This window comes from Cyprinus carpio, chromosome B19 (genome assembly GCF_018340385.1).
Source record: "Cyprinus carpio isolate SPL01 chromosome B19, ASM1834038v1, whole genome shotgun sequence".
NCBI classification, from domain to species: domain Eukaryota; kingdom Metazoa; phylum Chordata; class Actinopteri; order Cypriniformes; family Cyprinidae; genus Cyprinus; species Cyprinus carpio.
In genome coordinates this window covers 10817225-10842546 of record NC_056615.1, presented here as the reverse complement: position 1 = coordinate 10842546, position 25322 = coordinate 10817225, and the positions used below count along the sequence as shown (strand labels likewise).

The window sequence follows — 25322 nt, the reverse complement described above, 5'->3', positions numbered from 1 at the left end:
TTCAGCGGCCTTGTTTCGTTTTGCTTCCCTTCGATGGTTTTCAGCCTCACCCTGCTTCATTCTACTACATTATTAAATCACTAGCTCATCTATGAACATGATTTCTGCCCGAGTCCCGTCGGATTGTATTGGCTGTGGGGATGAAGACCACAATTCCCATGATTCCACACTGAGTCACACTACGCTACCTGGTCTTTGTTTATTTTGAATACGCATCCTCTAATGGTGAAAAAATTACATATTGTGCCTTTAAGCCAGGATTAGGCCTTAGTTAAATTAAGATATTTAAGCAACTTTTACAAAAATGCCTTAGAAAAAGGTTACGAGTCTGACTCTCTATGTGATGTGCATCTTGACACAGGACAATGACACAGACATATTTTAAGATATGTCAGAGCAAGATATTTTCAGTTGAGACAGCTCAAACATGCATTTTAGTCTGGGAGTAGCTTAAGCCTTGTCTGTGAAACCTGGGGTATTAGTAGACGAAATAGACAGGATACTCCACCCCAAAATGAAAATTCTGTCATAAATCACTTACCCCCATGTCGTTCCAAACCCGTAAAAGCTCCGTTCCTCTTTGGAACACAATTTAAGATGTTTTGGATGAAAACTTGGAGGTTTGAGACTATCCCATAGACTGCCATGTAAATAGCAGTGTCAAGGTCCATAAAAGGTATGAGAGTCATCGTCAGAATACTCCATCTGCCATCAGACTGCAATCTGGGTTATAGGAAGTGACGGGAACATTTTTGTAAGTGAAGAAAACAAAAATAATGACTTTATTCAATAATTCCTTTGTTAGCAGTCTCCTCTTTGTCTCTTCATATCACCGTATGCTGTGTATGCTCTTCTGTGTCATCCGCACCACAAGGATGCACTGTTTCATTAATGGATGTTGTCCCATCCATTAATGTTAAGTCATTTCCAAACCAGAAACCATGGGTCAACGGTGAGGTGCGTGCCAGATTAAGAGTACGAACTGCTGCCTTCAACTCTGGGGATCTAACTGCTTACAAGAATGACCTTCAAAGAACCATCTCATCAGCCAAAAGAGACTTTAGGGACAGAGTGGAGTCAGAATATCATGGCTCTGACCCCCAACGCATGTGGAGCAGTTTGCGCTATATCACTGACTACAAAGGAAGGAAAAGCAGTGTTGGGTCTTTGTCTGCCTCCTTACCGGATGTGCTCAATACATTCTATGCTCGCTTTGAGACAGACAACACATTCCCTCTTGTGAAAATACCTGCTGACCTTGACACCTGCCCTTTGGTTCTAACCACACTCGAAGTAAGGCCTTCAAGAGAATCAACGGCTAGAAAGCTCCAGGTCCAGATGGCATACACGGACATGTCCTGAGGGCCTGCGCTGTCCAGTTAGCAGATGTCTTCACCAACATCTTCAACACTTTGAGACTTGAGGTTATCAGCACATGCTTCAAGCAAACCACCATCATCCCTGTTCCCCCCCAAAAAACAACTGTCTCCTGCCTGAATGACTACCACCCTGTAGCACTGACATCAGGCATCATGAAGTGCTTTGAACGTCTAGTCAAATCCCACATCTGCTCCTCTCTACCTGACACCTTGGACCCATTCCAATTTGCTTACCGCTTAAATAGATGACGCTATTGCAATGGCCATACACAATGCCCTGGAACACTTGGAGGGAAGAGACACCTATGTTGGGATGTTGTTCGTTGATTACAGTTTTGCATTTAACACCATCATCCATACCAAACTTATAGCCAAACTGAAAGATCTGGGTCTTAACAGTCACTTATGTAACTGGGTCCTGGACTTCCTGACTGGCAGACCCCAGGTGGGTAGAATTGGCAATCACACATCCTCCACACTCAGCACTGGTGCCCCACAGGGATGTGTACTCAGTCCTTTCTTGTACTCCCTGTTCACTTATGACTGCTCTGCTAAGCATAGCCCCAACATCATCCTCAAATTTGCTGATGATACAACTATCCTAGGACTCATCACTAATGGCGATGAGACATCCTACAGAGATGAGGTTAATGCACTCACAGCATGGTGTGCTGATAACAATCTCTCTCTAAACGTCAGCAAGACCAAGGAGATGATAGTGGACTACAGGAAGTCACAGAGAGAGGGTCACGTTCCCATTTACATCAATGAAGAGAAAGTAGAGACAGTTAAGAGCTACAAGTTCCTTGGCATTCACATCTCTGAGGAACTTTCCTGGAGCCTACACTCAGAGACCATAGTGAGAATAGCCCGTCAGTGTCTCTACTTCCAGCGGAGGCTGAAGAGGTTTGGCATCTCCTCTAACATCATGTCAAATTTCTACCGCTGCACTATAGAGAGCATTCTGACCAGCTGCATCACTGTATGGTACGGCAGCTGCTCTTCTTTCGACCGCAAAGCTCTTCAGTGAGTGGTGAGAACAGCAGAGCTCATCATTGGACATAAACTCCCAGCCTTACAGGACATCTATCAAACTCGCTGCTTGAGAAAGTCTCGCAGCATCATCAAGGACCGCACTCACCCTGCTCATCACCTGTTTGCCACACTGCCATCTGGCAGACGCTTAAGATCCATCCGATCACGGACAACCAGACTGAAGAACAGCTTCTATCTTCAAGCCATCAGACTGCTTAACAACCAGCTATCCTCCAACTAAAACCGGAATACATGCTGCTCTTAAGTTTACTTTTATTGTACTTGCACTGCCACTTTTTAATATTCCTTTATGTAGCTCTGTGACACTCTACAATGACATTTTGGACATTGCTCTACTCGGAAATACAAAATCGTAATGTGTGCTGCTCTGCAGTTTTTTTATTGCATCTGCACTGCCACTTTTAATTTTCTTTCATGTAGCTCTGCGACACTCTACAATGACATTTCAGACACTGCTCTACCCCAATGATCTTATATTAGTACCTCAGGACTACTTATAACTCTTAACACTGTCTACTCTTATTGTATCTGTTACGTCTCTTATTTGTATGTAATGCTCTGTCTGTGTCTGTTGTTCTGCCTATGGTCACTGAAGTCACTCAAAATCTCAGTGCCCTCCACGTACGTCTATGTCTATGTCTATGTCTATATCCTGTTATTGTCACTGTATGTATGTCTGAGCCTCGTCACAAGCATTTCAATGCCCAGTTTTCCCCAGTGTTAACTATGCAAATGATAAATAAATGCCTCTTGACTCTTTTATTTCAAATCAAAGCTAAATACATGTATCTTAATAAATATCTTAAATTGTGTTCCAAAGATGAATGGAGCCTTTACAGGTTTGGAACGACATGGGGGTAAGTGATTAATGACAAAATTTTCATTTTGGGGTGGAGTATCCCTTTAAGTGGCTGATACTGTTCACAGCGACTTTACAATTGACTCTAAATTAATGGCTCTATGATTTTCTAAAAAAAGGGGCATCCAAAAATGACAATAATGTTACTTACCGTTATTTAGTGGCGTTGTCCCAAAGCCCATCTGACTTTGTCTTTGATGGATAAAGATTAATAATAATGTCTTTCCAAAATGTAATTTTCATACTATTCCAAAAAGTGGTGACAAGACACAGATAGAAAAATCACCAATAAAAGCAATCTTAAAGTTGTTAAATGTCCACATGACTTCTGAAATCACAGATCAAACAGATCGAATTATAAGTCATTATTTATCGATGGTCATGCTCTGAGAGAAGTATAGCGCTATTTGTGAACGAACGGCTTGTGTCTTTTCACCGTGTCAGCTGATCCAAAACCATAACCCGATGAATGAATTAGGGGCTGTTTACACCTGGTTACTTCATGCGTTTTGTCTGATCGGATAGCTATCCGATTGTGAAAAGACCAGGTGTAAATGCCCTCCGAAACGCATTCGAGACAGATATAAATCCGATCACTCAAACCACTTCAGGAAGTTGTCTGGGCTGCATTCCAGACGGAACTGGGCAAGTGTAAATGCATCTGGTTGTTGAAACCACATATGTAGATTTTACTCCTCCCAAAATGTTAAAATAATAAACGTGTGAGAGCAACTATATGGCATGTTATAGTCAGATATGACTGCACTAATGCAACATGCACCGCCGCAGATAAGTACTTAGCTGAGCATCTCTGCAGCAAGCCGATGCGCAAACTGCCGCGAATTAAACTTTAAAGTTCGTATGGTCAACACACAATCATCTTCATTAAAAGTAGTAAGACACACATATCTTTCCAGTGCTGATGCCGCGTGCTCTCTTGAAATGAGCTGATATTTAATCAAATGCGGCCTTTGTGTTTTGATTTCATTGACGTGAACTTCGTTAAATTTAAATATAGCGCGGGAATTTAAGATCGGATTTATATCCGTTTTGCGACGACACGTTTATGTGGCCAAGTGTAAATGGAAACATTTTAACAAATCAGATAGATATCTGATCAATCAGCAAAAACCATAGACTGTATAAAAACATGGACGTAGTGTCCGTGATGTCACCCGCAGATTCCTGAAGAGCGTTTTAGAAGCTCAAAGTGGGCGAAGCGGGCCGTCGCCATCTTGGCAGCGCTTCACCGCGCGTCACTCCCGGATAATCGAAAATGGGCAAAGAGACGGGAGCTGGTTGCTGAAACCACGCCCACCTAGCTCGACGGTGGTGACAGCAGCGACAATCCACATGTCACTCAATGCCCTTAATTCTGCAGAACTTTAAGGCTTAATATAATTTAAATGGATGAGTTATAAAAAAAATCACCCCCCATCACAGTTGTCATGAAGGGCAAAATTAGCTATACAGACCAAAACCACTTTTTGTACCAGGCTTTAAACACATTTTTTTTTCTGCTGTAAAGTTAGGCATTTTAACATGAGGAGTCTATGGGGACTGACTCACATTTGGATAATGTTGTGTTAGAGGAAGTGTTGAAATTAATTAATGTAGTGGGAATGCAGTATTTTGCCAAAGGAATGGAAACATGCAACAATTGTCCCAATATTAAAACCGGGGGAAAATGCAGATGATTCTAAGTTGTATCGTCCAATTGCTCTTACAGCTGTTTTATGTAAGATAATGGAACGTATAGTTACAGATTGGTTAGTATATATGCTTGAGAAACAAGAATTCTTAGTTCCGTATCAAAGTGGTTTTAGAACGGGAAGATCTACTATGGGCTCAATACTAGTGTTAGATTTAGATATTAGAATAGCTATTGCAAATAAGGAAGTTGTCATAGGTGTGTTTTTAGACATTGAAAAAGCTTTTGATACAGTATGGAAAGAGGGCCTAATGATAAAGTTGTATGATGCAGGGATCAGAGGTAGGATGCTAAATTGGATTAATAATTTTTTGAAGGAGCGTACCATTCAAGTGAAAGTAGATGGGTCTCTGTCCAGTAAGGAAAATGTGGAAAATGGAACCCCTCAGGGAAATGTTATTAGCCCAGTGTTTTTTAATGTAATGATTAATGATATTTTTAGCAAGTTAAATAGAGGTTTTGGAATGGCATTATTTGCCGATCATGCGGCTGTTTGGAAAAAAGGGTGAACTTAAATTATATTTATAAACAATTACAACAAGCAATTAATAAAGTAGAGGCATGGGCAGAGGAATGGGGTTTTAGAATTTCAGTCTCAAAATCTAAATATGTTGTATTTGGTTTAAAGAGAAACCTTTTAGATAAGAGTTTAAGAATTTATAACAGTCCTATAGAAAGAGTTAAATCATTTAAGTTTTTAGGAGTTTGGTTTGAGGAAAGAATGACTTGGAAAGAACACATAAATAAAAAAAAGTGTGAGGGTTATTAATACCTTAAGGTGTTTAGTTGGAATGGATTGGGGTGCAAGCAGAGAGTGTTTAATGCTGATTTATAGGGGAATTATTAGAGCTAATATTGATTACGGTTGCATGGTATATAGATTAGCATCAGAATCTGTTTAAAAGAAATTGGAAGTAGTTCAAGCAAAAGCATTGAGAATATGTGGTAGAGCAATGAGTACAACTCCACTTAATGCTTTTTTAATTGAAATGGAGGAGACCACATTAGAGCTCCAACGAAACAAATTATTTCTGTTTTATTGGACTAAGTTACGAAGTCATAATTGTTCTAACCCTGCTAGGATTTTATTAGAGGAATACTGGGAATTCCAGAGAAGGGATGGAAATAAAAGAGAGAGTTGGAAGACTTTAATAGGTAAGAGAGCTCAGGAAATAGGAGTGAATGATATTATGATTGCACCAGTAATTATTTGGCCTCCAGTACCTCCATGGTTACTGCCAGTTTCTAAAATGGACCTTAGTATTTTAGATCAAATAAAGAAAGATGAAGGTAATCCTGTGGTTATGGTTTATAATCATTTAAAGAGAATCTGGTCAGATTATGTTCAGATATTTACGGATGGTTCAATGAATTTAAAAAGTAGGAAAACAGCAATAGGAATAAGTATTTCTCAGTTGAATTTAATGAATAGAAAACGATTAGCAGATAATATGTCAGTCATTACTGCAGAGCTGGTGGCTATTTTATTGGCCTTGGAGTGGGTGGAGGAAAATGGACCGGGGAAAAGAGTCATTTGTTCAGACTTAACTGCAGCTTTTGGCGTTAAAGGGAAGGAAAAGTGAAGCCAGGTCAGACTTAATGGAAGAATTATTAGTAACACTTAATCGAGTTAATAAAATGGGGAATATAGTGGGATTTCTTTGGGTGGCAGCTCACATTGGTGTTCAGGGAAATGAAGAGGCAGATGAAATGGCAAGAAAGGCAGTAAATAGAAGTGAAGTAGAGTTGGAGGTTATGTACGGTAGGGTTGAGTGTAAAAGTGTTATCCAAGAAAGAACAATAAAATTATGGCAAAAAGAATGTAATGAAGGATATACAGGCAGACATTACTATTCTGTTCAGCCAATAGTAGGGCATTCTATGATTAGAAGGTTAGGAAGAAAAGATAGTGTCGTTTTAACTAGAATAAGGTTGGGCCATTGTGCGTTGAACTTTGGGTTAGCAAGGATTGGAAAACATCCAGATGGCAGATGTAGATGTGGACAAGAAACTGTGAGACATGTAATAATGGAGTGTTCCATTCATCATGCAGCAAGACGTCACATGTTTTCAAAGTTAATTGAATGTGGAGTCACAAATGTTTCTGTAAAATCTATCCTTAACACAAAGGATTATGAGTCTATGAAAGTTGTGATCAAATTTTTGCACATGACTGGACTTTACGCAAGGATTTTAAGGTTAAGCAGAGTATCCAGATGACCCGAGGAGGGCAGTAATACACCGGTGATACATCTAGCTTGCCACAAATTTTATAAGAAGAACAAGAAGGGACTGACTACCTTTTGGAGCCAGCCTCTCGCGGCCAGTCGATGAGAGACCGGAAGGTTGCCGCTTGGCGAAAATGCATGAAATGACCAGGTGCAAACAGGCCCGACGGTTCTGGAGTTCAATTCACTATCAATAAAAGCTAACAGCTCACTCAATACTTACATAAAGCTAATGTACTACTACTCATTTTGTAACATTTTTGAGGATTAACGTCAATAATTGACTATCACCTAAAATCCATTATTTAAAATATCTTGTTTTGCATTATTTACAGGTTTGGAACAACATGAGGGTGAGTAAATGATGACAGAATTTACATTTATTGGTGAACCAGTCATTTAATATTATACCCAGAGGGCCTTATTTTATAAATCTAAGACGTCTATATGTTAAAATGAATCTTCACACTCATGTTTTGCACAAGAGCTCCCTTCAGACTGTAGCCTACTGGGCTTTTGTTTCAAAGCCTGGGTTAAAATTCAGAGATCAGGGAACTGCTGAGGGTAGAAAAATAGGCCCACAACCCTCCTGACACAAAAGGCAGATTTTGCTTCAACAAGCATTTTGAGGAAAGATCAAGAACAAACTGAGGAAAAACAGGTAGTCTGAGGAGGAATAGCTAGCTTTTCTAATTCTTTGCATGATCCACAAGGCATCTGAACTGTTCTTCCTTTATGTAAATGCTGTACTTGGAGTGAGGATTAAAATCACAATTTATTAATATAGATTTACACACTGACACTATCCTGAGTCCATGATGTCACTTGTTTTCTCTGTTTTGGCTGAGATTTGGTTGAATAGGTCTTCCGTGCTCCCGTGGTCCTTAGCGCAAGCCCATACAATACTAACAGCAGGGGCCAGAACAAAGGCTGCTATATTTAACTCAGCAGAAAGTGCTGCATTAGGCTGTATATGTGTAGGCCATGGTGTGTCTTGCGGCAACTCTGAATTTAGTTCAATGATGTGTGAGAAGGAAATCCAGCTCACATGAGGACAAAACTGAGAATGTGCTGGAAAAGTTAATGATTATCAAACGTGCTGAGACAGCTGTAGCTCCAGGGCATGTGCTAAGGGGAACTGAAGACTATGAAAAAATTGAAAAATCAATTTGGAAGAACTCAGATCCTGGGGGTCTACAGATGTCAGTTATCCACAGAATAAGCTAGAGGCCCTTATGGCTGATGAAATAGAAGATTCTTCTCTTCTACAAAGAGAAGGACACAGAGGTCTTTGAATACAGATTGAGAAGTATCCATAAAGGACTTTGCAACATGCCAAATTGGCTCTTGGATAGTAGGAATATACTGCCACCTGCAGGTTATGGTAAGTATCACTTCATGAGGATGCTAGACAAACAGCAACAACAGTAGATGTAACAAAAAAAAAAATTAGAAAATTAATTATAAATCTATTGGTATTTACTTTCAGATACCATTTCCAGTTATACTGTGTCATGTTTTTGTGCAATGTATGAGAAGCACTGGAGAAATGAAACATATTATAATTCACAGAATAATTGTCATTTATTAAAAAGTTAATTACATATTTAATGTATATTCATTTGTTTTTTTTGTTTTATTTTCTGGACCTACGGAAGCTTAGCAAATTTAGCAAACATCACATCACTTCATAATTATCTTTAAGTTATTTGTTCAGTGTGACTGAATTTAAGTCAAATTTTGATACATTCCTCTATTTAACCAAAACATCATAAGTATGCATTTGCAAGAGAAGTAGAAAAACCATGAATATGTGATACAAACCTAAGTTGATCGTATCACACACAAGAATCTCGGCAAAAAAAATATTTCACCTTCTTAATGCCCTGAGCTGTATTAATTTATGCAAGGCTCTCATTAAGCCAATGTCACCCGCTGACCTGCTTTAAACAAAGCAGTGCTCTGAGACTTGCCTTCCTTTGAGGCTCCAAAAGACTCATATCTGCATAACAGAAGGAGAAAACCAACACAAATAAGTGATTTAGCATACAGTGGTGTGACTGTGGTTACACTATATTTCAGGTGATTTATGTGAATGAAGCACAGAAGGGTGTATGTGAAATGTGTAACTCACAGTTCAGTGTATCTCCTCCAGTCTTCTCTGCTGACAGATGCTCGGGTGTTAGCCAAAGCAGAGATCAGGTGAGTTTGGCATATGACAGAGCCAGGCTTACTGGAGCCAGTCTGCACCAAAGATGATTCATCCTATAAACACAGAAGAACAGCAGATTTCATCTACTGAGCAGGAATAGTGAATATACATTTCTACACACTCTAACACAGTCCTCTGGTGGATGGATGGAAAAACTATAGGGATACTACTAAGGGATGGATATATGCATGCTTGTTTTGGAAATCTAGATGGGTATATCAATGGGTGGATGAATGAATGTACAGATGAATGGATGAATAGGGGGAAAAACTTGAGGCATATAGCAATGAATGGATGTAAGGATGATGGAAAAACTAGAAGGATATAGCAATAGATGGATGGGGTTGGAAGGACAGGTGGATGGAAAACCTAAACTAATGGGATACTATACTAGCAATGGATGGATGGACAGATGAGAAAACTAGAGGGATACATTAATGGATGCATGTATAGATGAAAAATTAGAAGAACATAGCAATGGATGGCAAAACTGGACTGATGGATGGATGGAATATAGCAAATGGGTAAAATGGATATAACAGCAATTGGAAGAAAAAACTAGATGTATACAACATGTATATACTTTTATGGCAGATGGATAAAAGACTAGATCGATGTAACAATGGATAGATAGGAAATTTGATATATAAAAAATGGATGGATGAAAGATGGGTGAGAAAGGTAACTGACCGGGTTTCTGCGGTAACTGTTCTTAACAGTGTTGACTTCTGCTCTTAGGCATTCTGAATGCTCATGGGTCAGTTCCTGAAAGCCGTCCTGCAGGCAGGACATAAAAACTGGGGCATGACAGGAGTTTGGATCCCTCACTGATGCCCCTGTCAGGTCGGGGGCGGTTGAATTGGGTCCAGACAGGCACTGAGAATTCTGGGAGCGGAGCAAACCGAATGTGACAGTCTCATAAGCAGCTCAAAAAGTGTTAAATCATATAATCAATTACATTAAGAAGACACTTGAAATATTATAACAGTGATTTATACATAATTGTAAATAATAATCCATTACAAGTCCATTTGGAAATTTAGTGTCCCACCAGTTCAGACAGAGACTGGTTGTCCAGTTCAGACTCAAAGGAGCTTCCGAAGTAAAGGCGCCAGATGTTGTGGCGTGGGTCCTCAGGTGGGAGTTCACTGGGGTTCAGCAGAACCAGCCCTGTGTCCCCCTCCCCAGCGGAGTCATCTGACCCACTGCTATGGTTCAGGAAGATCAGGGAGGAGAGGCTGACATCACTGTCTGACCCCGAGCCCAGATCCTATAAAACACAGACAGAGTCTGCTTCACAAGCAAGCTGAAAATGTACCACTGACGTACTAAGATACAAATTCAGCTTTGCTATCACAGATATAAAACATATATTCAAACAGAAAACAGTTATTTTAAATTGCAATTATGTCACAATATTACTGTTCTTGTATTTCTGTTCAAATAAATACAGCCTTAGTAAAATTAAGAGACTTCTTTCAAAAACAAACAATATTTTGAACAGTAGTATATATGTTGACCACTGGCCGCTGATTTTTAGATATGGCTATCAGCCACTGAAAAATTAATATAGGTTAGCTGCTTATCTTGGGGTTAGGATTTTATCTGTATGAGTGTGCATGTTTGAGTTTGTGTGTAACACACATGGAGAAGGTTGGGCCCCAGGCTGCTGTGGATCGCCTCTAGCTGAGCGTTATAGAGAAGGGCCTTTAGGTCAGCTCCAGTGAACAGCTCTGTCACCACAGCAATCTGCTCCAAGTCCACATCTGCAGCCAGTGGCACAGAATGAGTCAAAGCCTGCAGGATCTCCAGCCGGGCCTCCTGAAGGACATATAAAATTATAAATAAATAAAAAAAATCACAGATAAATCAGTAAATTGACACTGTAGGCGTTACAGGTATAAAGAGGTTAAGCTGATGTATGCCAGACACAATGCTGACCTGATCAGGAGGAGGGCAGTAGAGAGATTTGTCCAGTCGCCCGGGTCTCAAAAGAGCAGGATCAATCAGGTCAGGACGACTGGTGGCAGCCAACACATACACCCCTAAAAATAAGAAACTATGTAGTGATTTCAGAGATCTCACGAATACAACAATGCAATCTTTTAAAGATCAAAAATGCACTCCAGAAAACTGGCTTTTCTCTACGGTCTCAGTAAGGAAGTGCTTGGCAAAACAATTTATTTTTTAAATTTAGAATTAAATGTATTAATTTAGCAAAATTAACAACTTTAGGTTAATCTTTCTTACTGATACAGATAGTGATGTTGCTATAAGCAATAACCACAGGTATATTAATAGCAAAAAACTATGAAACTTTAAATTGATCAAAAGTGACAGAGTTTTTGTAATATTACAAAAGAGTCTTTACTATTTCAAATAAATATTGTTCTTTTGAATTGTTTTGATTATTATTGTTAATTGATCAAGAGTTGAAAAGGGTTAATAGTTTTGAAAAGGGTTAATAATTTTTAATAATTTTTTAAGAAGAATATTATGCAGGAAAATGTGGGATGGTTTAGGCTGGTTTAGGATGATTAATTTTTAATCCTTTTTGAAAGCTTTATTATATTTTAACATATAAAACAGTTATTTTAAATGTGATAATATTTAACAATCTAACTGTTTTTACTGTATTTTTTAGCAAATAAATGCAACTTTGGTGAGCATACGAGACTAACATGAAGGTAAACCTTAACCTAAAATCTGCTGTTGATTGGGGGAAAAAAGTCCATGGATGTGTTATACAGTATGTCAACAACCCACTTGCACACAGATTAATAAACTGAGACCATAAAGCAGGTCAAATCGGAAAAACCTTCTAGCTGTTCCTGTAAAAACATTTGATTACCTGTCAGTCCTTCCACTCCATCCAGCTGAGTAAGCAGCTGATTAACCACACGGTCAGTGACCCCTGTGTTGTCGTGACCCCTTCGAGGGGCCAGAGAATCAAACTCATCAAAGAACAGTATGCAAGGTTTAGCTTGTTGAGCCCTGCAGTGACACAGACACACATTCAGTGATGACTCTAGTGAAGTGCTACTATATATCATACAAAAGAGACTGTGCCTTTGGACAGACCTCTGAAACACATCTCTAACCGCCTGTTCACTGGCACCAATATACTTGCTGAGGAGTTCAGGACCCTGGAGAAACACACATGGCATCACAATACATATATATAAATAACTATAAATTATACAGTACATTATTTAGATATAAGTATACACACATTCCCTTACCTTGATGCTGATGAAGTTCATGCCGCTCTCTTTGGCTACAGCTCCAGCCAGTAGCGTCTTGCCTGTGCCAGGAGCTCCATAGAGCAGCACACCAGAGCACTGACGCATGGGCAGACTGGAGAACAGCAGTGGGTACTGGACACAACAGACTGTTACTTCCAACACACAGTTTTTGACTAATGAACTTTTCCAGTTATTATGATAATTGTTCTTGCACATATATTGGATTTTTAGTCTTCCACTAAAATGCACATATTGTGCACAGGGGCAGCTGTACCTTAGCTGGCAGCAGTATGATGTCCATCAGGAGCTGACGTGCCTGATGAAGTCCCCCGATACGCTCCATGCCAGCCCCGCTGGGAGTCTGCAGCTGAGCCCCCCAGAGGGAGGGTGGGGTGAAGCCCTGAAGGGCCTGTCTGAAGTCCTTATAGTTCAGATCTGTGAAAGCAGGAAGCTTAGATTTCAGCAAAACAGCTGAATCCTAGAAAGATATAAAACTAGATTAAGCACTCACCTTCAGAGCTGCCATTGTTCCTGCTGTGTAGAGTGTTGGCATGGATGGCCCTCTCGAGCAGCAGGTTCAGGTCTTGTGGCATGAATCCTTCTGTTTCTCTGGCAACAATGTCTAGGTCAAGAGTAGTTTGACAGTCCTGGGAGTTCTTTTTGGCTATTAAAGACCTTAGAATCTCAAGCCTCTGAGCCTATAAGGAGAAACCATCATATTACAATAGCTATTTTCTGTGGGGAAATAAAACACTAAGTAAAAATAAAACTAGTCTTGTGTAGTCAGACTTTTGACTATAGGCATAAATTACAGAAATGTCTCAAACAAAGCAAATCTACTAGCGAAACCAGTAACTCTTTTAAAAAAAGTGATCATTGTACCTGGGAATGCAAGTCCAAATTTCTTTGTTAGATTGCAGTAGTGCTGCATGATTAATTTAAATAAAACTGAAATTGAGACTTGAAAGTCATCAATATTAGTATTGTAATTTTAAAGGGGTCATGTCATGGGATTTTTATTATTTTAATATGTTCTTTGAGGTTTACTTATGTTAATGAAGTTTTTGCACACACAAAAAACAAATATGTGGAAAAATTATTTTCAGCCCTAATTCTGACCCTCTCTCTAAAATGACCTGTTTTAAGGGGCGGGCCCTTTAATGCTTCTCAGGAATCAGCCACTGTTATGATTGGCTAACGTCATTACATAGCATAGCACATAGCCCCTGCATGTTTTGAGTGTTTTGACATGATAAAAAAACGGTAATTTCCAGACAAAGTATTATGAAATCAGTTTGTGATACAGCTGCAGTCAGATCTAGTACCACTTCATCTTTCAACAAATGTTTCTTTGTGAACTCTCCATAACACTGTGCCTCATTAACAACAAAAAAAATCCTCTAAACAATCCTCTGACACGATCCGGGATGCCATTAAAAATAAACTATCCACTTGGTCCTTAGAATTAGATAATTATGATATGTGTAGATAGGTGTAAGATATATTTTTATTTTATAATAAGATAAAGATAAAGATAAAGATAAAAATATCGCTGACCATAAACTGCAACTTCCTACTTTATTAACTTTCTAAAGTGTCAAATTAAGTGTAAAAGACAAGTCCAAAAAGGCTTATAATAGCTGGATCTGGCAACACAGAGGCTGCACCCACGCTGAGATCCAACTCTCTCAAGAAGACTTGTTCACTCCGGCAGCGTCTCGCAGCGATCATTGTCATACCACAGACGCTAAACATTTTAAATTTTGCAAACTGTCTAAACTGAATTATACTTGTCATGCAGATATTCATATGAGGAGTTTAACAGCAAATTAGTCATTCAGAGAACAAATTTTATTTCTGAACATGAAAGATTTACAGAGGACCGGACCTCGGCGACCTCATAGCTGGCTACGGGCCTGATATTGATATACTGTATAATCCCAAAATTATACAATTCTTTTAAAAAAAAAAACTCCCAAGCACATCAAACCTAGAGCTTTTCTGTACTTTAAAAAAGCACACATTTTAAATCACCATTTAAAAAAAAAAAAAAAACACACATGCAATTTTATTTTTTTACCCAAACCATGCAGCCCTAGACTGCAGTTTCATAAACCCACCTGATCTGGTGTTTGGATCTTGCAGAAACTTTGGAAGAAGTGTGAACCCTGCACCGCAGTCAGAGTCTGATGAAGGGCATGCTCACTCTGTGCTGTGACCATCAGAGCTACGAGACTGGAGCGCACCACCATCTCATCCACCAAATCCCTCAGACCTGAGGAGAACATGCAGAGCGAAGGAGTCAATCCGATGGTTGCTTACAGAGATACCTGATGTAGAGTCAGGCATGTCTGATATTATGACTTACTCTGTGCGATGTGCTGCCGCAGTAATGCCTCTGGCCCATGCTCATGCTCAGGTGAGGTTGCGGCACCGGTCATGTGATCAAGGTCATCCAGCAGTACCACTGAGGGCTGTCTCCAGACCGCCTGCTCGAAAACCTCTTCCAGCCTCTGTCTGATTGTGTCTGCTCTCTTACCTAGGAATTTCATTCATAACATTAAGAAATTTGATGTAAATAATAGACAAAATTCTTGCATGTTAAACTGGAATACACAGCAAAACTGGTCAATCTAATTTTCTTGCCTACCTTTCAGTGTCTTGCAGTACACAACTTGAACATGGGCATCCAGCTGTTCACTGGCCTTTCGACACAGTGCTCTGGAGAGAGAAGATTTTCCACTGCCCTGTGGAGAAATGCAGGAAATTTATCACAGATACCTTGTACTATCTTTTTATTCATTCTTTACTTTCATAATATTTGTTTGTTATCTTATTGTCCAAATAAAAAGGACTGTGGCATACATGTCTGAAGGTTACCTTTGCACCTGTGATGAGCAGAGCTCCGCCCCTCAGTCCCCGTCCTGTGGAGACCAGTTCACGCGAGAGAGGACCTCCCATTAGAGCGTGAGAGATGTGCTCGAAAGCCGACCTGCTGATGTCCTCTACCCCACTGAGCAGATTCAACAATCGCAAACAACAAAGAAAGGCCACACCGACTCATCAGAAAGTGAATCTTGTTTGCTGCCAAGGATATTAAAAAATACTTTGATATTTCCAGTTTTGGAAAACAAATGCAAGCATACCCAAGAGAGCTGAGGCAGGGAAAGCCAAGATGTGGATCTTCCTTATCATTATCAGAGCCGCTGTGGTCAGAATCACGCGGCTCTCTGACAGTCTAAACAGAGATTGAGCTGGATTGTTGGGAAGGCAGGAGAAGAAAAAATAATCTCTAAAAATGATATGTGACTTTATACCTGCACATTTGTTTTCTTTAGTAAACTGGTTGATAGAAAGAACATTTCATCCTCTTGCTGTTGCTCTGGTTTCAGCACAGTCAAGACAAACTCCTCTTTTCCTGAGAAGAGAGAAACCCAGGTTAGTCTGCAATAATAGTAATATGATTGAAAACATATATTCTGACGGTTCTTCCTCACACCTTCAGCACAGGGTAAGAGAATGACGTTAGTACGGCCTGTCAGACAGCTCAAAGGCTGATGGCTCTGAGCGTGTAACCAGTTGAGGAATGCAGTCTGAATATCTTCTTCTTTTTCACTCTCTGCCTGCAAACAGAAAGGAAATAAGTTTACAATACAATACTTTCCTTATCTAACAACATAAAGCATTAAGTCTGAAAGAGAAACATACCAGTGGTTTTAATGGTTGCACCATGACTGCTTCTGCAACTCTTGGCATTGATTTCAAAGGCTGAATCCTCACAGCCGATCGAGGGTCTATACTCAAACGCCTCTGCAGCACCTTTGGGATCTGCAACAACAACAAAAAAGGTAACCTCATTTTTTCTAGAGATACACAAAATTAGCCTATATTTTTTCAATTTTTTTATAAGAGTTGTACGTATACACAAAGGTTCTGTCAAGACCACTATCATCAAAGATGATTGACAATTAGCATACAGTTTGGACTAGCATGGATGAGAGCAGGGAGAGCAACGATAACCCCCTTAGGGTAAACAGAACTGACATAAATATTGTAGAAACTTAATTTTCTGTAAAGTTGCTTTGCAACCATTTGTATTGTAAAAAGCGCTATACAAATAAACTTGAATTGAATAAATGTATTGCAGATATCATTTATGTTCAATAATTTAATGTAAACATTTTAGAAATGTATATACAACAGGTACAAATAAATGGAAAAAAATATAGGATGATAACCAATTTGGTATTGATGTTCATCTCTGTCTGTATGTGGATATTCATAGATTTGCTAGATCAGACTACTGATACTGGGACAGTTCCTATTTGTAATTTTTTTTTTTTTTTTTTTGAGGCGTTTTATGCCTTTATTTAGATAGGACAGTATAGGTCGACAGGAAGCAAAGTGGGTGAGGGAGAGGGGGCTGGAACTTGGGACACCCAAATCGCAATGGCGGTAGAAGTCAGTGCACTGCCCACGAGGCCATCAGTGCCAACCTAATTAAAAATACTTAATATTTTGAAATAATAATATAAATACATTAAAATAATTTTAAAACAATAATGATTTTAACAGGGCATTGCCAGATGGTTGCTAAGGTTTTTGTCACATTGTTTTTGTCACATTGTTATACAATTACTATGTTGCTCTGGTTGATTATTAGGTGGTCTCTACTGGCCGGAGTGAAAAAGTCCCATCCCTAGAAATTATGGTGATAAAGAATATTTCTGTGAAACATTAAAACAGAACTTGAATGGAATAACTTACCCAAACTCTCCCAGAGTAAATGTCTTCACATTTATTGAATTTCTGGTCCTCCTGCAGCCTTTTTATATTGTGACAAAGCATTCTAACCACAACAACGTTCTCCTTATGTTCCTCTTTGTCGTTCCCTTTGTGAGGTCCATCTCTGCTCTTCTTCTTCTCCATGGCCTGCTTGACTTTCTCCCTGAGTTCTTTAGGAGAAAGGATCTTTGAAAGCCTGCCGTATGTTAGTGCAGACTGCCCTGGATTCCAGTTCTCTTGCAGGTTCCATGGCAGTATATGAACGTCTCCGTGACATGAGCCTAGATGGCTGACAGACCTAGGAGGGGTTCCACAGGTCCGGAGGATACAGTCTTTCAGGATGGTGGGAATTGTGGGAACTGCGACGTTCTCTTTTGCAGGCTCAAATCCTCCTGTAAACATGTATCTAACCAGGCTTTTCAGATCAGCTATTCCTCCCCAATGTCCTTCATTCTGACTCTCCAGATGATCACTGAAGGGATCCTGATGGACGACTGAGCTGGGGGAAGACGTGACATCGATGCTCTGGTGTTGTAGATATTGGCTTGGCTCTTGTGATCGAGTGTGGAGCAATTGTTCACCTCCTGGATGTAGTTTTGGGGAGACAACAAGCTCAGTGAACTGCTCCAGTCGGCCGAATGGAACAGATGGAGAGAGGGATGCTAAAAAACAGAATCATTAGTGTGAAAAGATCAGTTCATACCCAGCAACAACTCCTGTATGACATGCCTTTAAAAAATAGGGCTGACTGACCTATCCTGATATAGATGACAGTGTGCTGGTCCACCCACACAGGAAAAACACCCTCACTGAAGACCACTCGGATTTGATCCAGGAGTCGCTGCTCCAGAGCCAGGCTGTGCAGCTCCTGGAACAAAGTTCAATCAGATATTAAACAGAAAAGACATTCACAACCCATTTTACTTCTGTAATCCGATGAATTCTCAAATTAATCAGGATCAGAGAGAAAAAAATTACATATCAGAATGGAGCCAGACATGAATGCAAGGTGGCAGTGAATTTTTAATTATATGCATTTTGATGCAAGTAGAACACGGAGAGATCCAGGCAGACAAAACTGTAATTTACTGAAAATAAATTCATGAATGATAACAGATAATTACAGATGATAATAATAATAATAATAATAAAAATGTATTAATAAAAGGAAAAAAGTAAAAAATAATATAAACTCCAAACTGAGTATATTCTGCAAAAATTTTAAGAGAGTAATCTAAAATCTACGTATAATAATCTTCAGAAGTCAAAAGACAAAGGCCTTTGGAGCATGGAAAAAGCTTTTTTGGAGCTTTTTAAAAGCCAGTTGGACTAATATATATACTAGAGACTTACATCCTCTTACAACATCATGAGATGTTTATGTCTAATCAATAAACGCCAGATGCTCCATTTACGACTATTTTCCATCACTTTAATTAGGCTTGGTCGCATTGACATGACAATAGATAAGATCAGATAAAAATAAAGATGGGGCTGTGGTTTTAGTGTTTTTTTACACTAAGAACACTTAGTCCCGAGAAAAACCGAGAAGACAAATTTAGCAAAACATCCTTGCATATATATATATATATATAATATTTTTTTTCCCATCATCCTAAAAACACTTTCTAATCATAAGATGTACCTTTACATGTTGATGGTTTACTATGTCAACGGAATATCAGTATAAATGGAATAGAAAACAATAAAAGAGAATAAATGTATAATACTTGAGTATATGAGTAACATAAAACAGTAATATGACACAGTAATATGAATATCATGTGGAGTATAAAAATAAAAGAATCATAAAGAATAACTCATAAAAAATATAGTGTATAAATGAATATGAAAAATAAGAAAAATATACCAACATTGGAAATTTGCATACACCAATTTTAAAGGACATACATCACTATATATCAGCTAAATGGACTGAAGACTGAGGTAAAGGATGCGATGGTGAACTCACCAGGATCTCCCAGTCATCTGGAGACAGAGGCTCTACGAACACCTGCTGCACTGACTGCACCTGATGACACGGCCGCAGGTACCCCTACAACACAGCACACACATCTGCTTCAGTGCTCCTAACCTTTTAGCCACACTTTTAAAATTAGCCTTCCTCATAAATCCAGGTTTTTCAAGACAAAAACTAAACTAAAACAAGTAAAAATCTTCATGTGTAGTTAATTTGTTCATTTGAATGGATGTTTTGTCTGGTTTAAATAGTTTTAAGTAATCTTGAGATGAAGGTTGGTAACAAAACAGTTTTGGTTTCCATTGATTAGGATGACAAACCTGTTCTCCCTCCTTGAGCCCAAGTCTCTCTCCCAGTTGTCTGCTGATCTCAACTCTGTCCTCTGGACCTGAAGACCTGGACCTGGTCCAGCTGAGGAACACGGGTGCAGAAACACCCCATGACAGCTCCAGGATCTGGTTCTGACATCACATTAGTGGGGCATGACTCAAAACTTTCAGCACTTTGAATTTGATGGAAGAGAATCACACAGTACTGCGTACAGTACTAGTAACTGGCAGCAGCTAGCTGGATACAAACCTCATGAAGACAGAGATGAGTGGCGAAGTGTGATGACAGCTGAAGAAAGCAGTTCTTGGAGTTATTGAAGACTAGCGTGACAGGTTGAATCCCTTGGCTTCCCAACATTTCCTGCGAGGCTGCAGATACCCCTCTTCTACTACAGATGATCCCTTATTTCAATTAATCTGTGGTATTAAAGCGAGCATGCCAAAACTGTCAATCTGAATTGCACGTCAGACTTTATCATCACATGGAGTGTGCGATCAGTTGCTGTTAGAACGAACATCTTCGATTAGCTCCGTCTCGCCGTGTTGCCAGATTTCACTTGAAAAAACAAGCAACACAGAATAATTAAACAAACCCCAAAATCAGGAGACCACTCACAACAAAATGTCCAAGCTATTTTTTTTATATGTTATTTATAGTTTTTTTTTACGCGTCGTTGAACCTAGAGGACGAGCTTGTATTGACTTAAAAATGACTAATGATATTATATCGAGTTCAGCTGGATACGGCGGGTGGAGTAATAACTGCTACTAGTTGTTATTTGTGTTGTGATAGAGGGGACCAACCGTAGCACTCTCAAACTACGGTTGTATCCTTGAAATGAGCACTAAAACCGCGACCCACGACTGTCTATTTTTATAAGTTAATTTAAGAATAAAGAAGCTCCAGTTTCCTATAATAAGCGGTCATGGCAACACTCTTGCCACTTGACAGCGGTTTCAAAATAATTCAGGGCAAAAAATAAGCCACTGGTTTTAAGTCGCTGCGTAAATTACTGGTTTAAATTAGTGTAATTTACTGTTTATTTATTATGTCACTTTATACAATTCCATTAAAATACCCAGATAAAAACAGTCTAAGTATCTAAGACTTTTATTTTGAAATGCTGTATTACCGGATGTGTTCAGTCTCTGTCTTCCCATTGAATCCATGCGCTTGACTTGCAGAACAGATCAATTGAACTGAGAATCAATTGATTTCTATGAGCTGAAACCGCAATTCAGTCCTTGCAGCGCAATAACTCAAACTGGTGCAAATGAATAATATATTTATCGTTTAGGTCCATTTTAGCAAACATTTTATTGCTCTGAATATTTCGAAATGGAGGAAGTGGAGACAGCAGAGGAGCTGTTAGCCAAACAGCATCGCAAGGAAAAGAAAGACCTGCAAGGTAACACACGTCACTACCTTTAAATACAAATAAATCTATAAATATGTATGAGACAATGCTTATATAATAGAAACAAAAATGTGTATAGTGCATACTAAATATAGATGTCTTTTTTGTGTCGTAGCAAAAATACAAATTATGAAAAATGCTGTTCCCAAAAATGACAAGAAGAGGAGGAAACAGCTGACTGAAGACATCGCCAAACTAGAGGCTGAGCTCACCCAAAAACACGAAAATGAGCTCAAACATCTTCAGAACCCCCCCTCAGTAAGTCAAACCATGATGTTGTTACACTAACTAGAAACTGTCAAGTAGATACACATGAGTGCAGCTCACTAATACAATCATGGCTTGTTTCAAGGTGGAGGAGGTTTCCAATGCAGTGGATTCCGTCAGTTTGGCAAATGATGAGGAAAAAACGGATTCAGGCAAGCAAACCCGGACATCTAAAGCCCAGAAGAGACGGGTAAGTTCCTTTCCATTTTGGTGGCTGTGGTTTAAAGTCTCTTTTAAGGATGCTAAAAATTCTTGGTATATTTAGGACAAAAAGGCTGCTCTTGAGAAGGAGCGGGAGACTCGGATCGCTGAGGCAGAAGTGGAGAATCTCGCCGGCTCCCGTCATCAGGAGGGTCTGAAGCTGAGACAGAAGCTGATGGAGAGGCACCTGCAGATCAGAGAGATCTCCTCTGACGGCCACTGCATGTACCGCGCCGTGGAGGATCAGCTGACGGAGCGAGGCGCCCCTCTCAGCCTTAAAGAGCTTCGGGCTCAAACAGCTCAGTACATGAGGAGCCATGCAGACGACTTCCTTCCGTTCCTCACTGACCCCAATTCAGGAGACATGTACACTGCAGGTGAGTGCCACACACTCTGCCATACACTTCAGAATATGATCGAAACACACTAAAAAAATCTATATTATTACAATTTCAGATAACTGGTTTTTATTCGAATATATTTTAAAATGTAATTTATTCCTGTGAAGGTAAAGCTGAATTTTCAGCATCATTACTCCAGTTTCACTGTCACATGATCCTTCAGAAATCATTGATTCTTCTAATATGTTGATTTTGCTACTTAAGAAATATTTTTTTATTATTTAAATGTTGAAAACAGTTGTGCAGATTAATATTATCTTGGAAACTGAAATAATTCTTTGTTCAACAGAACAGTGTTTATTTGAAATGGGAGTCTTTTATATCATTATAAATGTCTTTGCTCTCACTTTTGTTTACATGAATGTGTTCTTGCTAAATAAAATAATTAATTTGTTAAAAAAAAATCTTCCTGACCCAAAAGTTTTAAATGGATAAGCGCAGAAGTATTTCATTAAGCTGAATGCTTGTTGTTTCATGATATGAATGGATTTTATTGTTAACTCTGGATTCGTTTTTACTTTAGATGAGTTTGAGAAATACTGCAATGATGTTGCAGACACAGCTGCTTGGGGCGGACAGTTAGAGGTAAGAATACCAGACAGTATGCCATTGTAAATCGCACATTAAAAGTCATAATTTTTTAATATCAATGCTTTTCATATTTTCTCCATGACAGTTAAAAGCCCTTTCACAGGTCCTCCAGCTACCAATAGAAGTCATTCAGGCAGAATCCCCTTCTATTATTATTGGTGAAGAATATGACAAGCCACCAATCGCACTCGTGTAAATAACTAAATATGTTTATTTATTTAAAAATAAGATTTGGTACAAAAAGTTTCTGTACTGCTGTACTAAAATGCATTTCCCTGTCTCTTTCAGTTATATGAGGCATGCGTATGGACTTGGTGAACACTACAATTCTGTGGAGCCTCTGAAAGACTTGGCAAATGAGGAAGAGGGCTGACCCATCACTGACACTCATTAATATATGCATCTGTGCATAATTAGCCTGTAGAAGTGGACCTTCTGGAATTTGATTCCGTTTTGCTAGGATCCGTGGATTTGGTCAGGATGCTCACAGAGGATGATGAAATAACATGCTGGTGACTTCAATTGCAGTGGACAAGCTTCATGTAACAGTCCATGCTCGCCAGTGTTATTTATGAAGAAATTGCTATGTGCTCTGTGTTATTTTTTGGAAAACTGCATATCAGCAAGTAATTTGCTCTAAGAGGTGCTGGATGTGTCATGCTTATGCCGTTAAATAAAGATAACTTTAAATCACTGAAAAGCTTCTGTGTTAAATAACATATTAAATAGTCATCCACTTTAAAAAGCAGAAAAAACACATCAGAGGTTGGACTAAACAACAGTTAAAATCATATCACTTCATAATTTTGACACTGTGTATTCAATGGGTATTCAAAATGTTGTTGCATAAGGGCAAATATTCATTTTGCATGCCCAAAATGTAATGTTTAGCTGTATTTATACAAACCTGTTACTACATGATTTTCCCATTACAAAATAATGTAAACTAAATGTAATTTAAAAGAGAAAATACATTTTCATAACGTTTCAGGTCCTATTTTGTACACTAATCGAGGAATGTGTCAAACATCTTGTTGAATTTCTAGTCTTTGATCTCTTTAGTGAGTTTTGAGGCTACCGTGATGCATGTTATTCCCATGTTAGTCCGCTTCAGTCAACACTACTGACGCTACACGTTGCATCTCCATAGAAACATGAGAACATTTCAAGTTGACCATGCAAGTGAAGCGTCAAATGGAAACTGATTCAATTATCAAGTCACTTAATTTGAGCTCTAGGAAAATTACACATTCCAGATTTTTTTGGGAGGCTGACATGGATTGTTGTATTAAAGTTGAATAATAATTATCTGTCGAGTCTGACAGCAGTTATACAGTTGTTTACCATAGCTGAGGAAATTGTACTTGGCCCAAAACAACCTGACAGAACTACCAGAGGCAACACAGTCATACTTTACTCAATTTTTATGCATATTAGTTTATTAAGCATTTGTTCTTTGCTTAGGGCACTCTTGGATGGAAAAAAATTGAAGATCTTGGATGTTGCTGGAAACTGTTTATCTGTGTTTCCAGTTGGTGTAGACAAACTGCCAGCCATTTCAGCTGTTTATTTAAATGTTTTAGTTCTTTACTAATAATTTTGTCAATGTGTATGTATCTATTTATTAAATTAGATGATTATACTGAAACATAATAATATACAGCTGGTTCTAAATGGTGATAAGTGGGACTTCAGCCCTCTTAAAATCTGTGCTTAATTATAATCACGTGAAGACTGATATAGGAGAGGAGACAATAGTAATGAAAAAAAAAATGAAGAAACTTTTTTTTTTAATTTGAGTAATATTTGATACATTTACACTTTTATGAGACTGTTTAACAGCAGACTACTCACATAAAATAAATAGAAAATTGCGTATCAAAAGGCTTTATAGGATTAATGTTAACTTTTCTTCACTAACTCATATACTATATAAAATATTTTTTATTATATTTATAAAATGTTCTTTTTAGTTTCAGTTTCTGACATCGGAGGAACTATTCTTTGAAGGAAACAATTTAGTTAATTGGCAGGCCTCGCTTTGCTCAGGATGTTTGAGGAAAGTTTAATGGTTTGACAACCTGCTGAATTACGCTTGCATAACATGTGTTTATTATGCCTTAGGCACACAGACAACATTTGTTATTTGAATCAACAAATATTAACAGGGTCACAATTTAACTTAATGCCCCTGATTAGTAAAGATTAGCCAAAACAACAAAGCCAATGTGTTACTACTTTTGTTTTCTGTATGATCCACATTGCATGTCAATAAAAGTACAAGAGAATATTAGACTCTTCTTTAGTAATCAGAGTCTGTTCTTTTGTCTTTGGGGATGAAAAGCTCTCAGTCTGTTCCAGTCAGAGTTCTGCTGTGTTCCTACGACTGCTTCAACAGAGATGACCATCAGTACTATGGGCTTGTACAATTATACTGTACATTAAAAATGGATCTCCTGACTGATCATAATCATTTTTTAAATCTCTGTTTGTTATAAAGAATGAATAGTTGATGTTTTTGCGATACACCAGCAGATGGCAACATTTGATAACTGACGATATTTTATCTGGCTGTCAGCGTGATATCTGCAGAAGGGAATCTTTCTTTCTTTCTTTTTTTGAATGAATCTAACAATAATGCATAATGCAGTATGCTTAT

General features: G+C 38.7%; 2 protein-coding genes across 2 annotated transcripts; one reads left to right on the top strand and one right to left on the bottom strand.

The window, feature by feature from the left end:
• Positions 1-8792: 8792 nt before the first annotated feature.
• LOC109112213 (peroxisome biogenesis factor 1-like) lies at positions 8793-20684 on the bottom strand. The gene is made up of 24 exons (XM_042744999.1): positions 20036-20684; positions 19777-19917; positions 19448-19531; positions 18229-18343; positions 17458-18137; positions 16399-16518; positions 16190-16313; positions 16008-16108; positions 15837-15928; positions 15571-15703; positions 15341-15437; positions 15059-15229; positions 14811-14965; positions 13202-13388; positions 12965-13125; positions 12688-12822; positions 12527-12591; positions 12297-12439; positions 11387-11490; positions 11090-11266; positions 10497-10715; positions 10136-10330; positions 9368-9498; positions 8793-9235 (listed from the first exon to the last, which is right to left on the bottom strand). The coding sequence occupies exons 1-24, from the start codon at positions 20141-20143 to the stop codon at positions 9151-9153; spliced, it is 3723 nt and encodes a 1240-aa protein (XP_042600933.1). The 5' UTR covers positions 20144-20684; the 3' UTR covers positions 8793-9150.
• A 235-nt stretch (positions 20685-20919) lies between these two features.
• Positions 20920-23356, top strand: LOC109111578 (deubiquitinase OTUD6B). Its single transcript, XM_019124537.2, has 7 exons — positions 20920-21194; positions 21319-21461; positions 21556-21660; positions 21736-22048; positions 22596-22657; positions 22749-22855; positions 22952-23356. The coding sequence occupies exons 1-7, from the start codon at positions 21125-21127 to the stop codon at positions 23034-23036; spliced, it is 885 nt and encodes a 294-aa protein (XP_018980082.1). The 5' UTR covers positions 20920-21124; the 3' UTR covers positions 23037-23356.
• The last annotated feature ends 1966 nt before the right edge of the window (positions 23357-25322 follow it).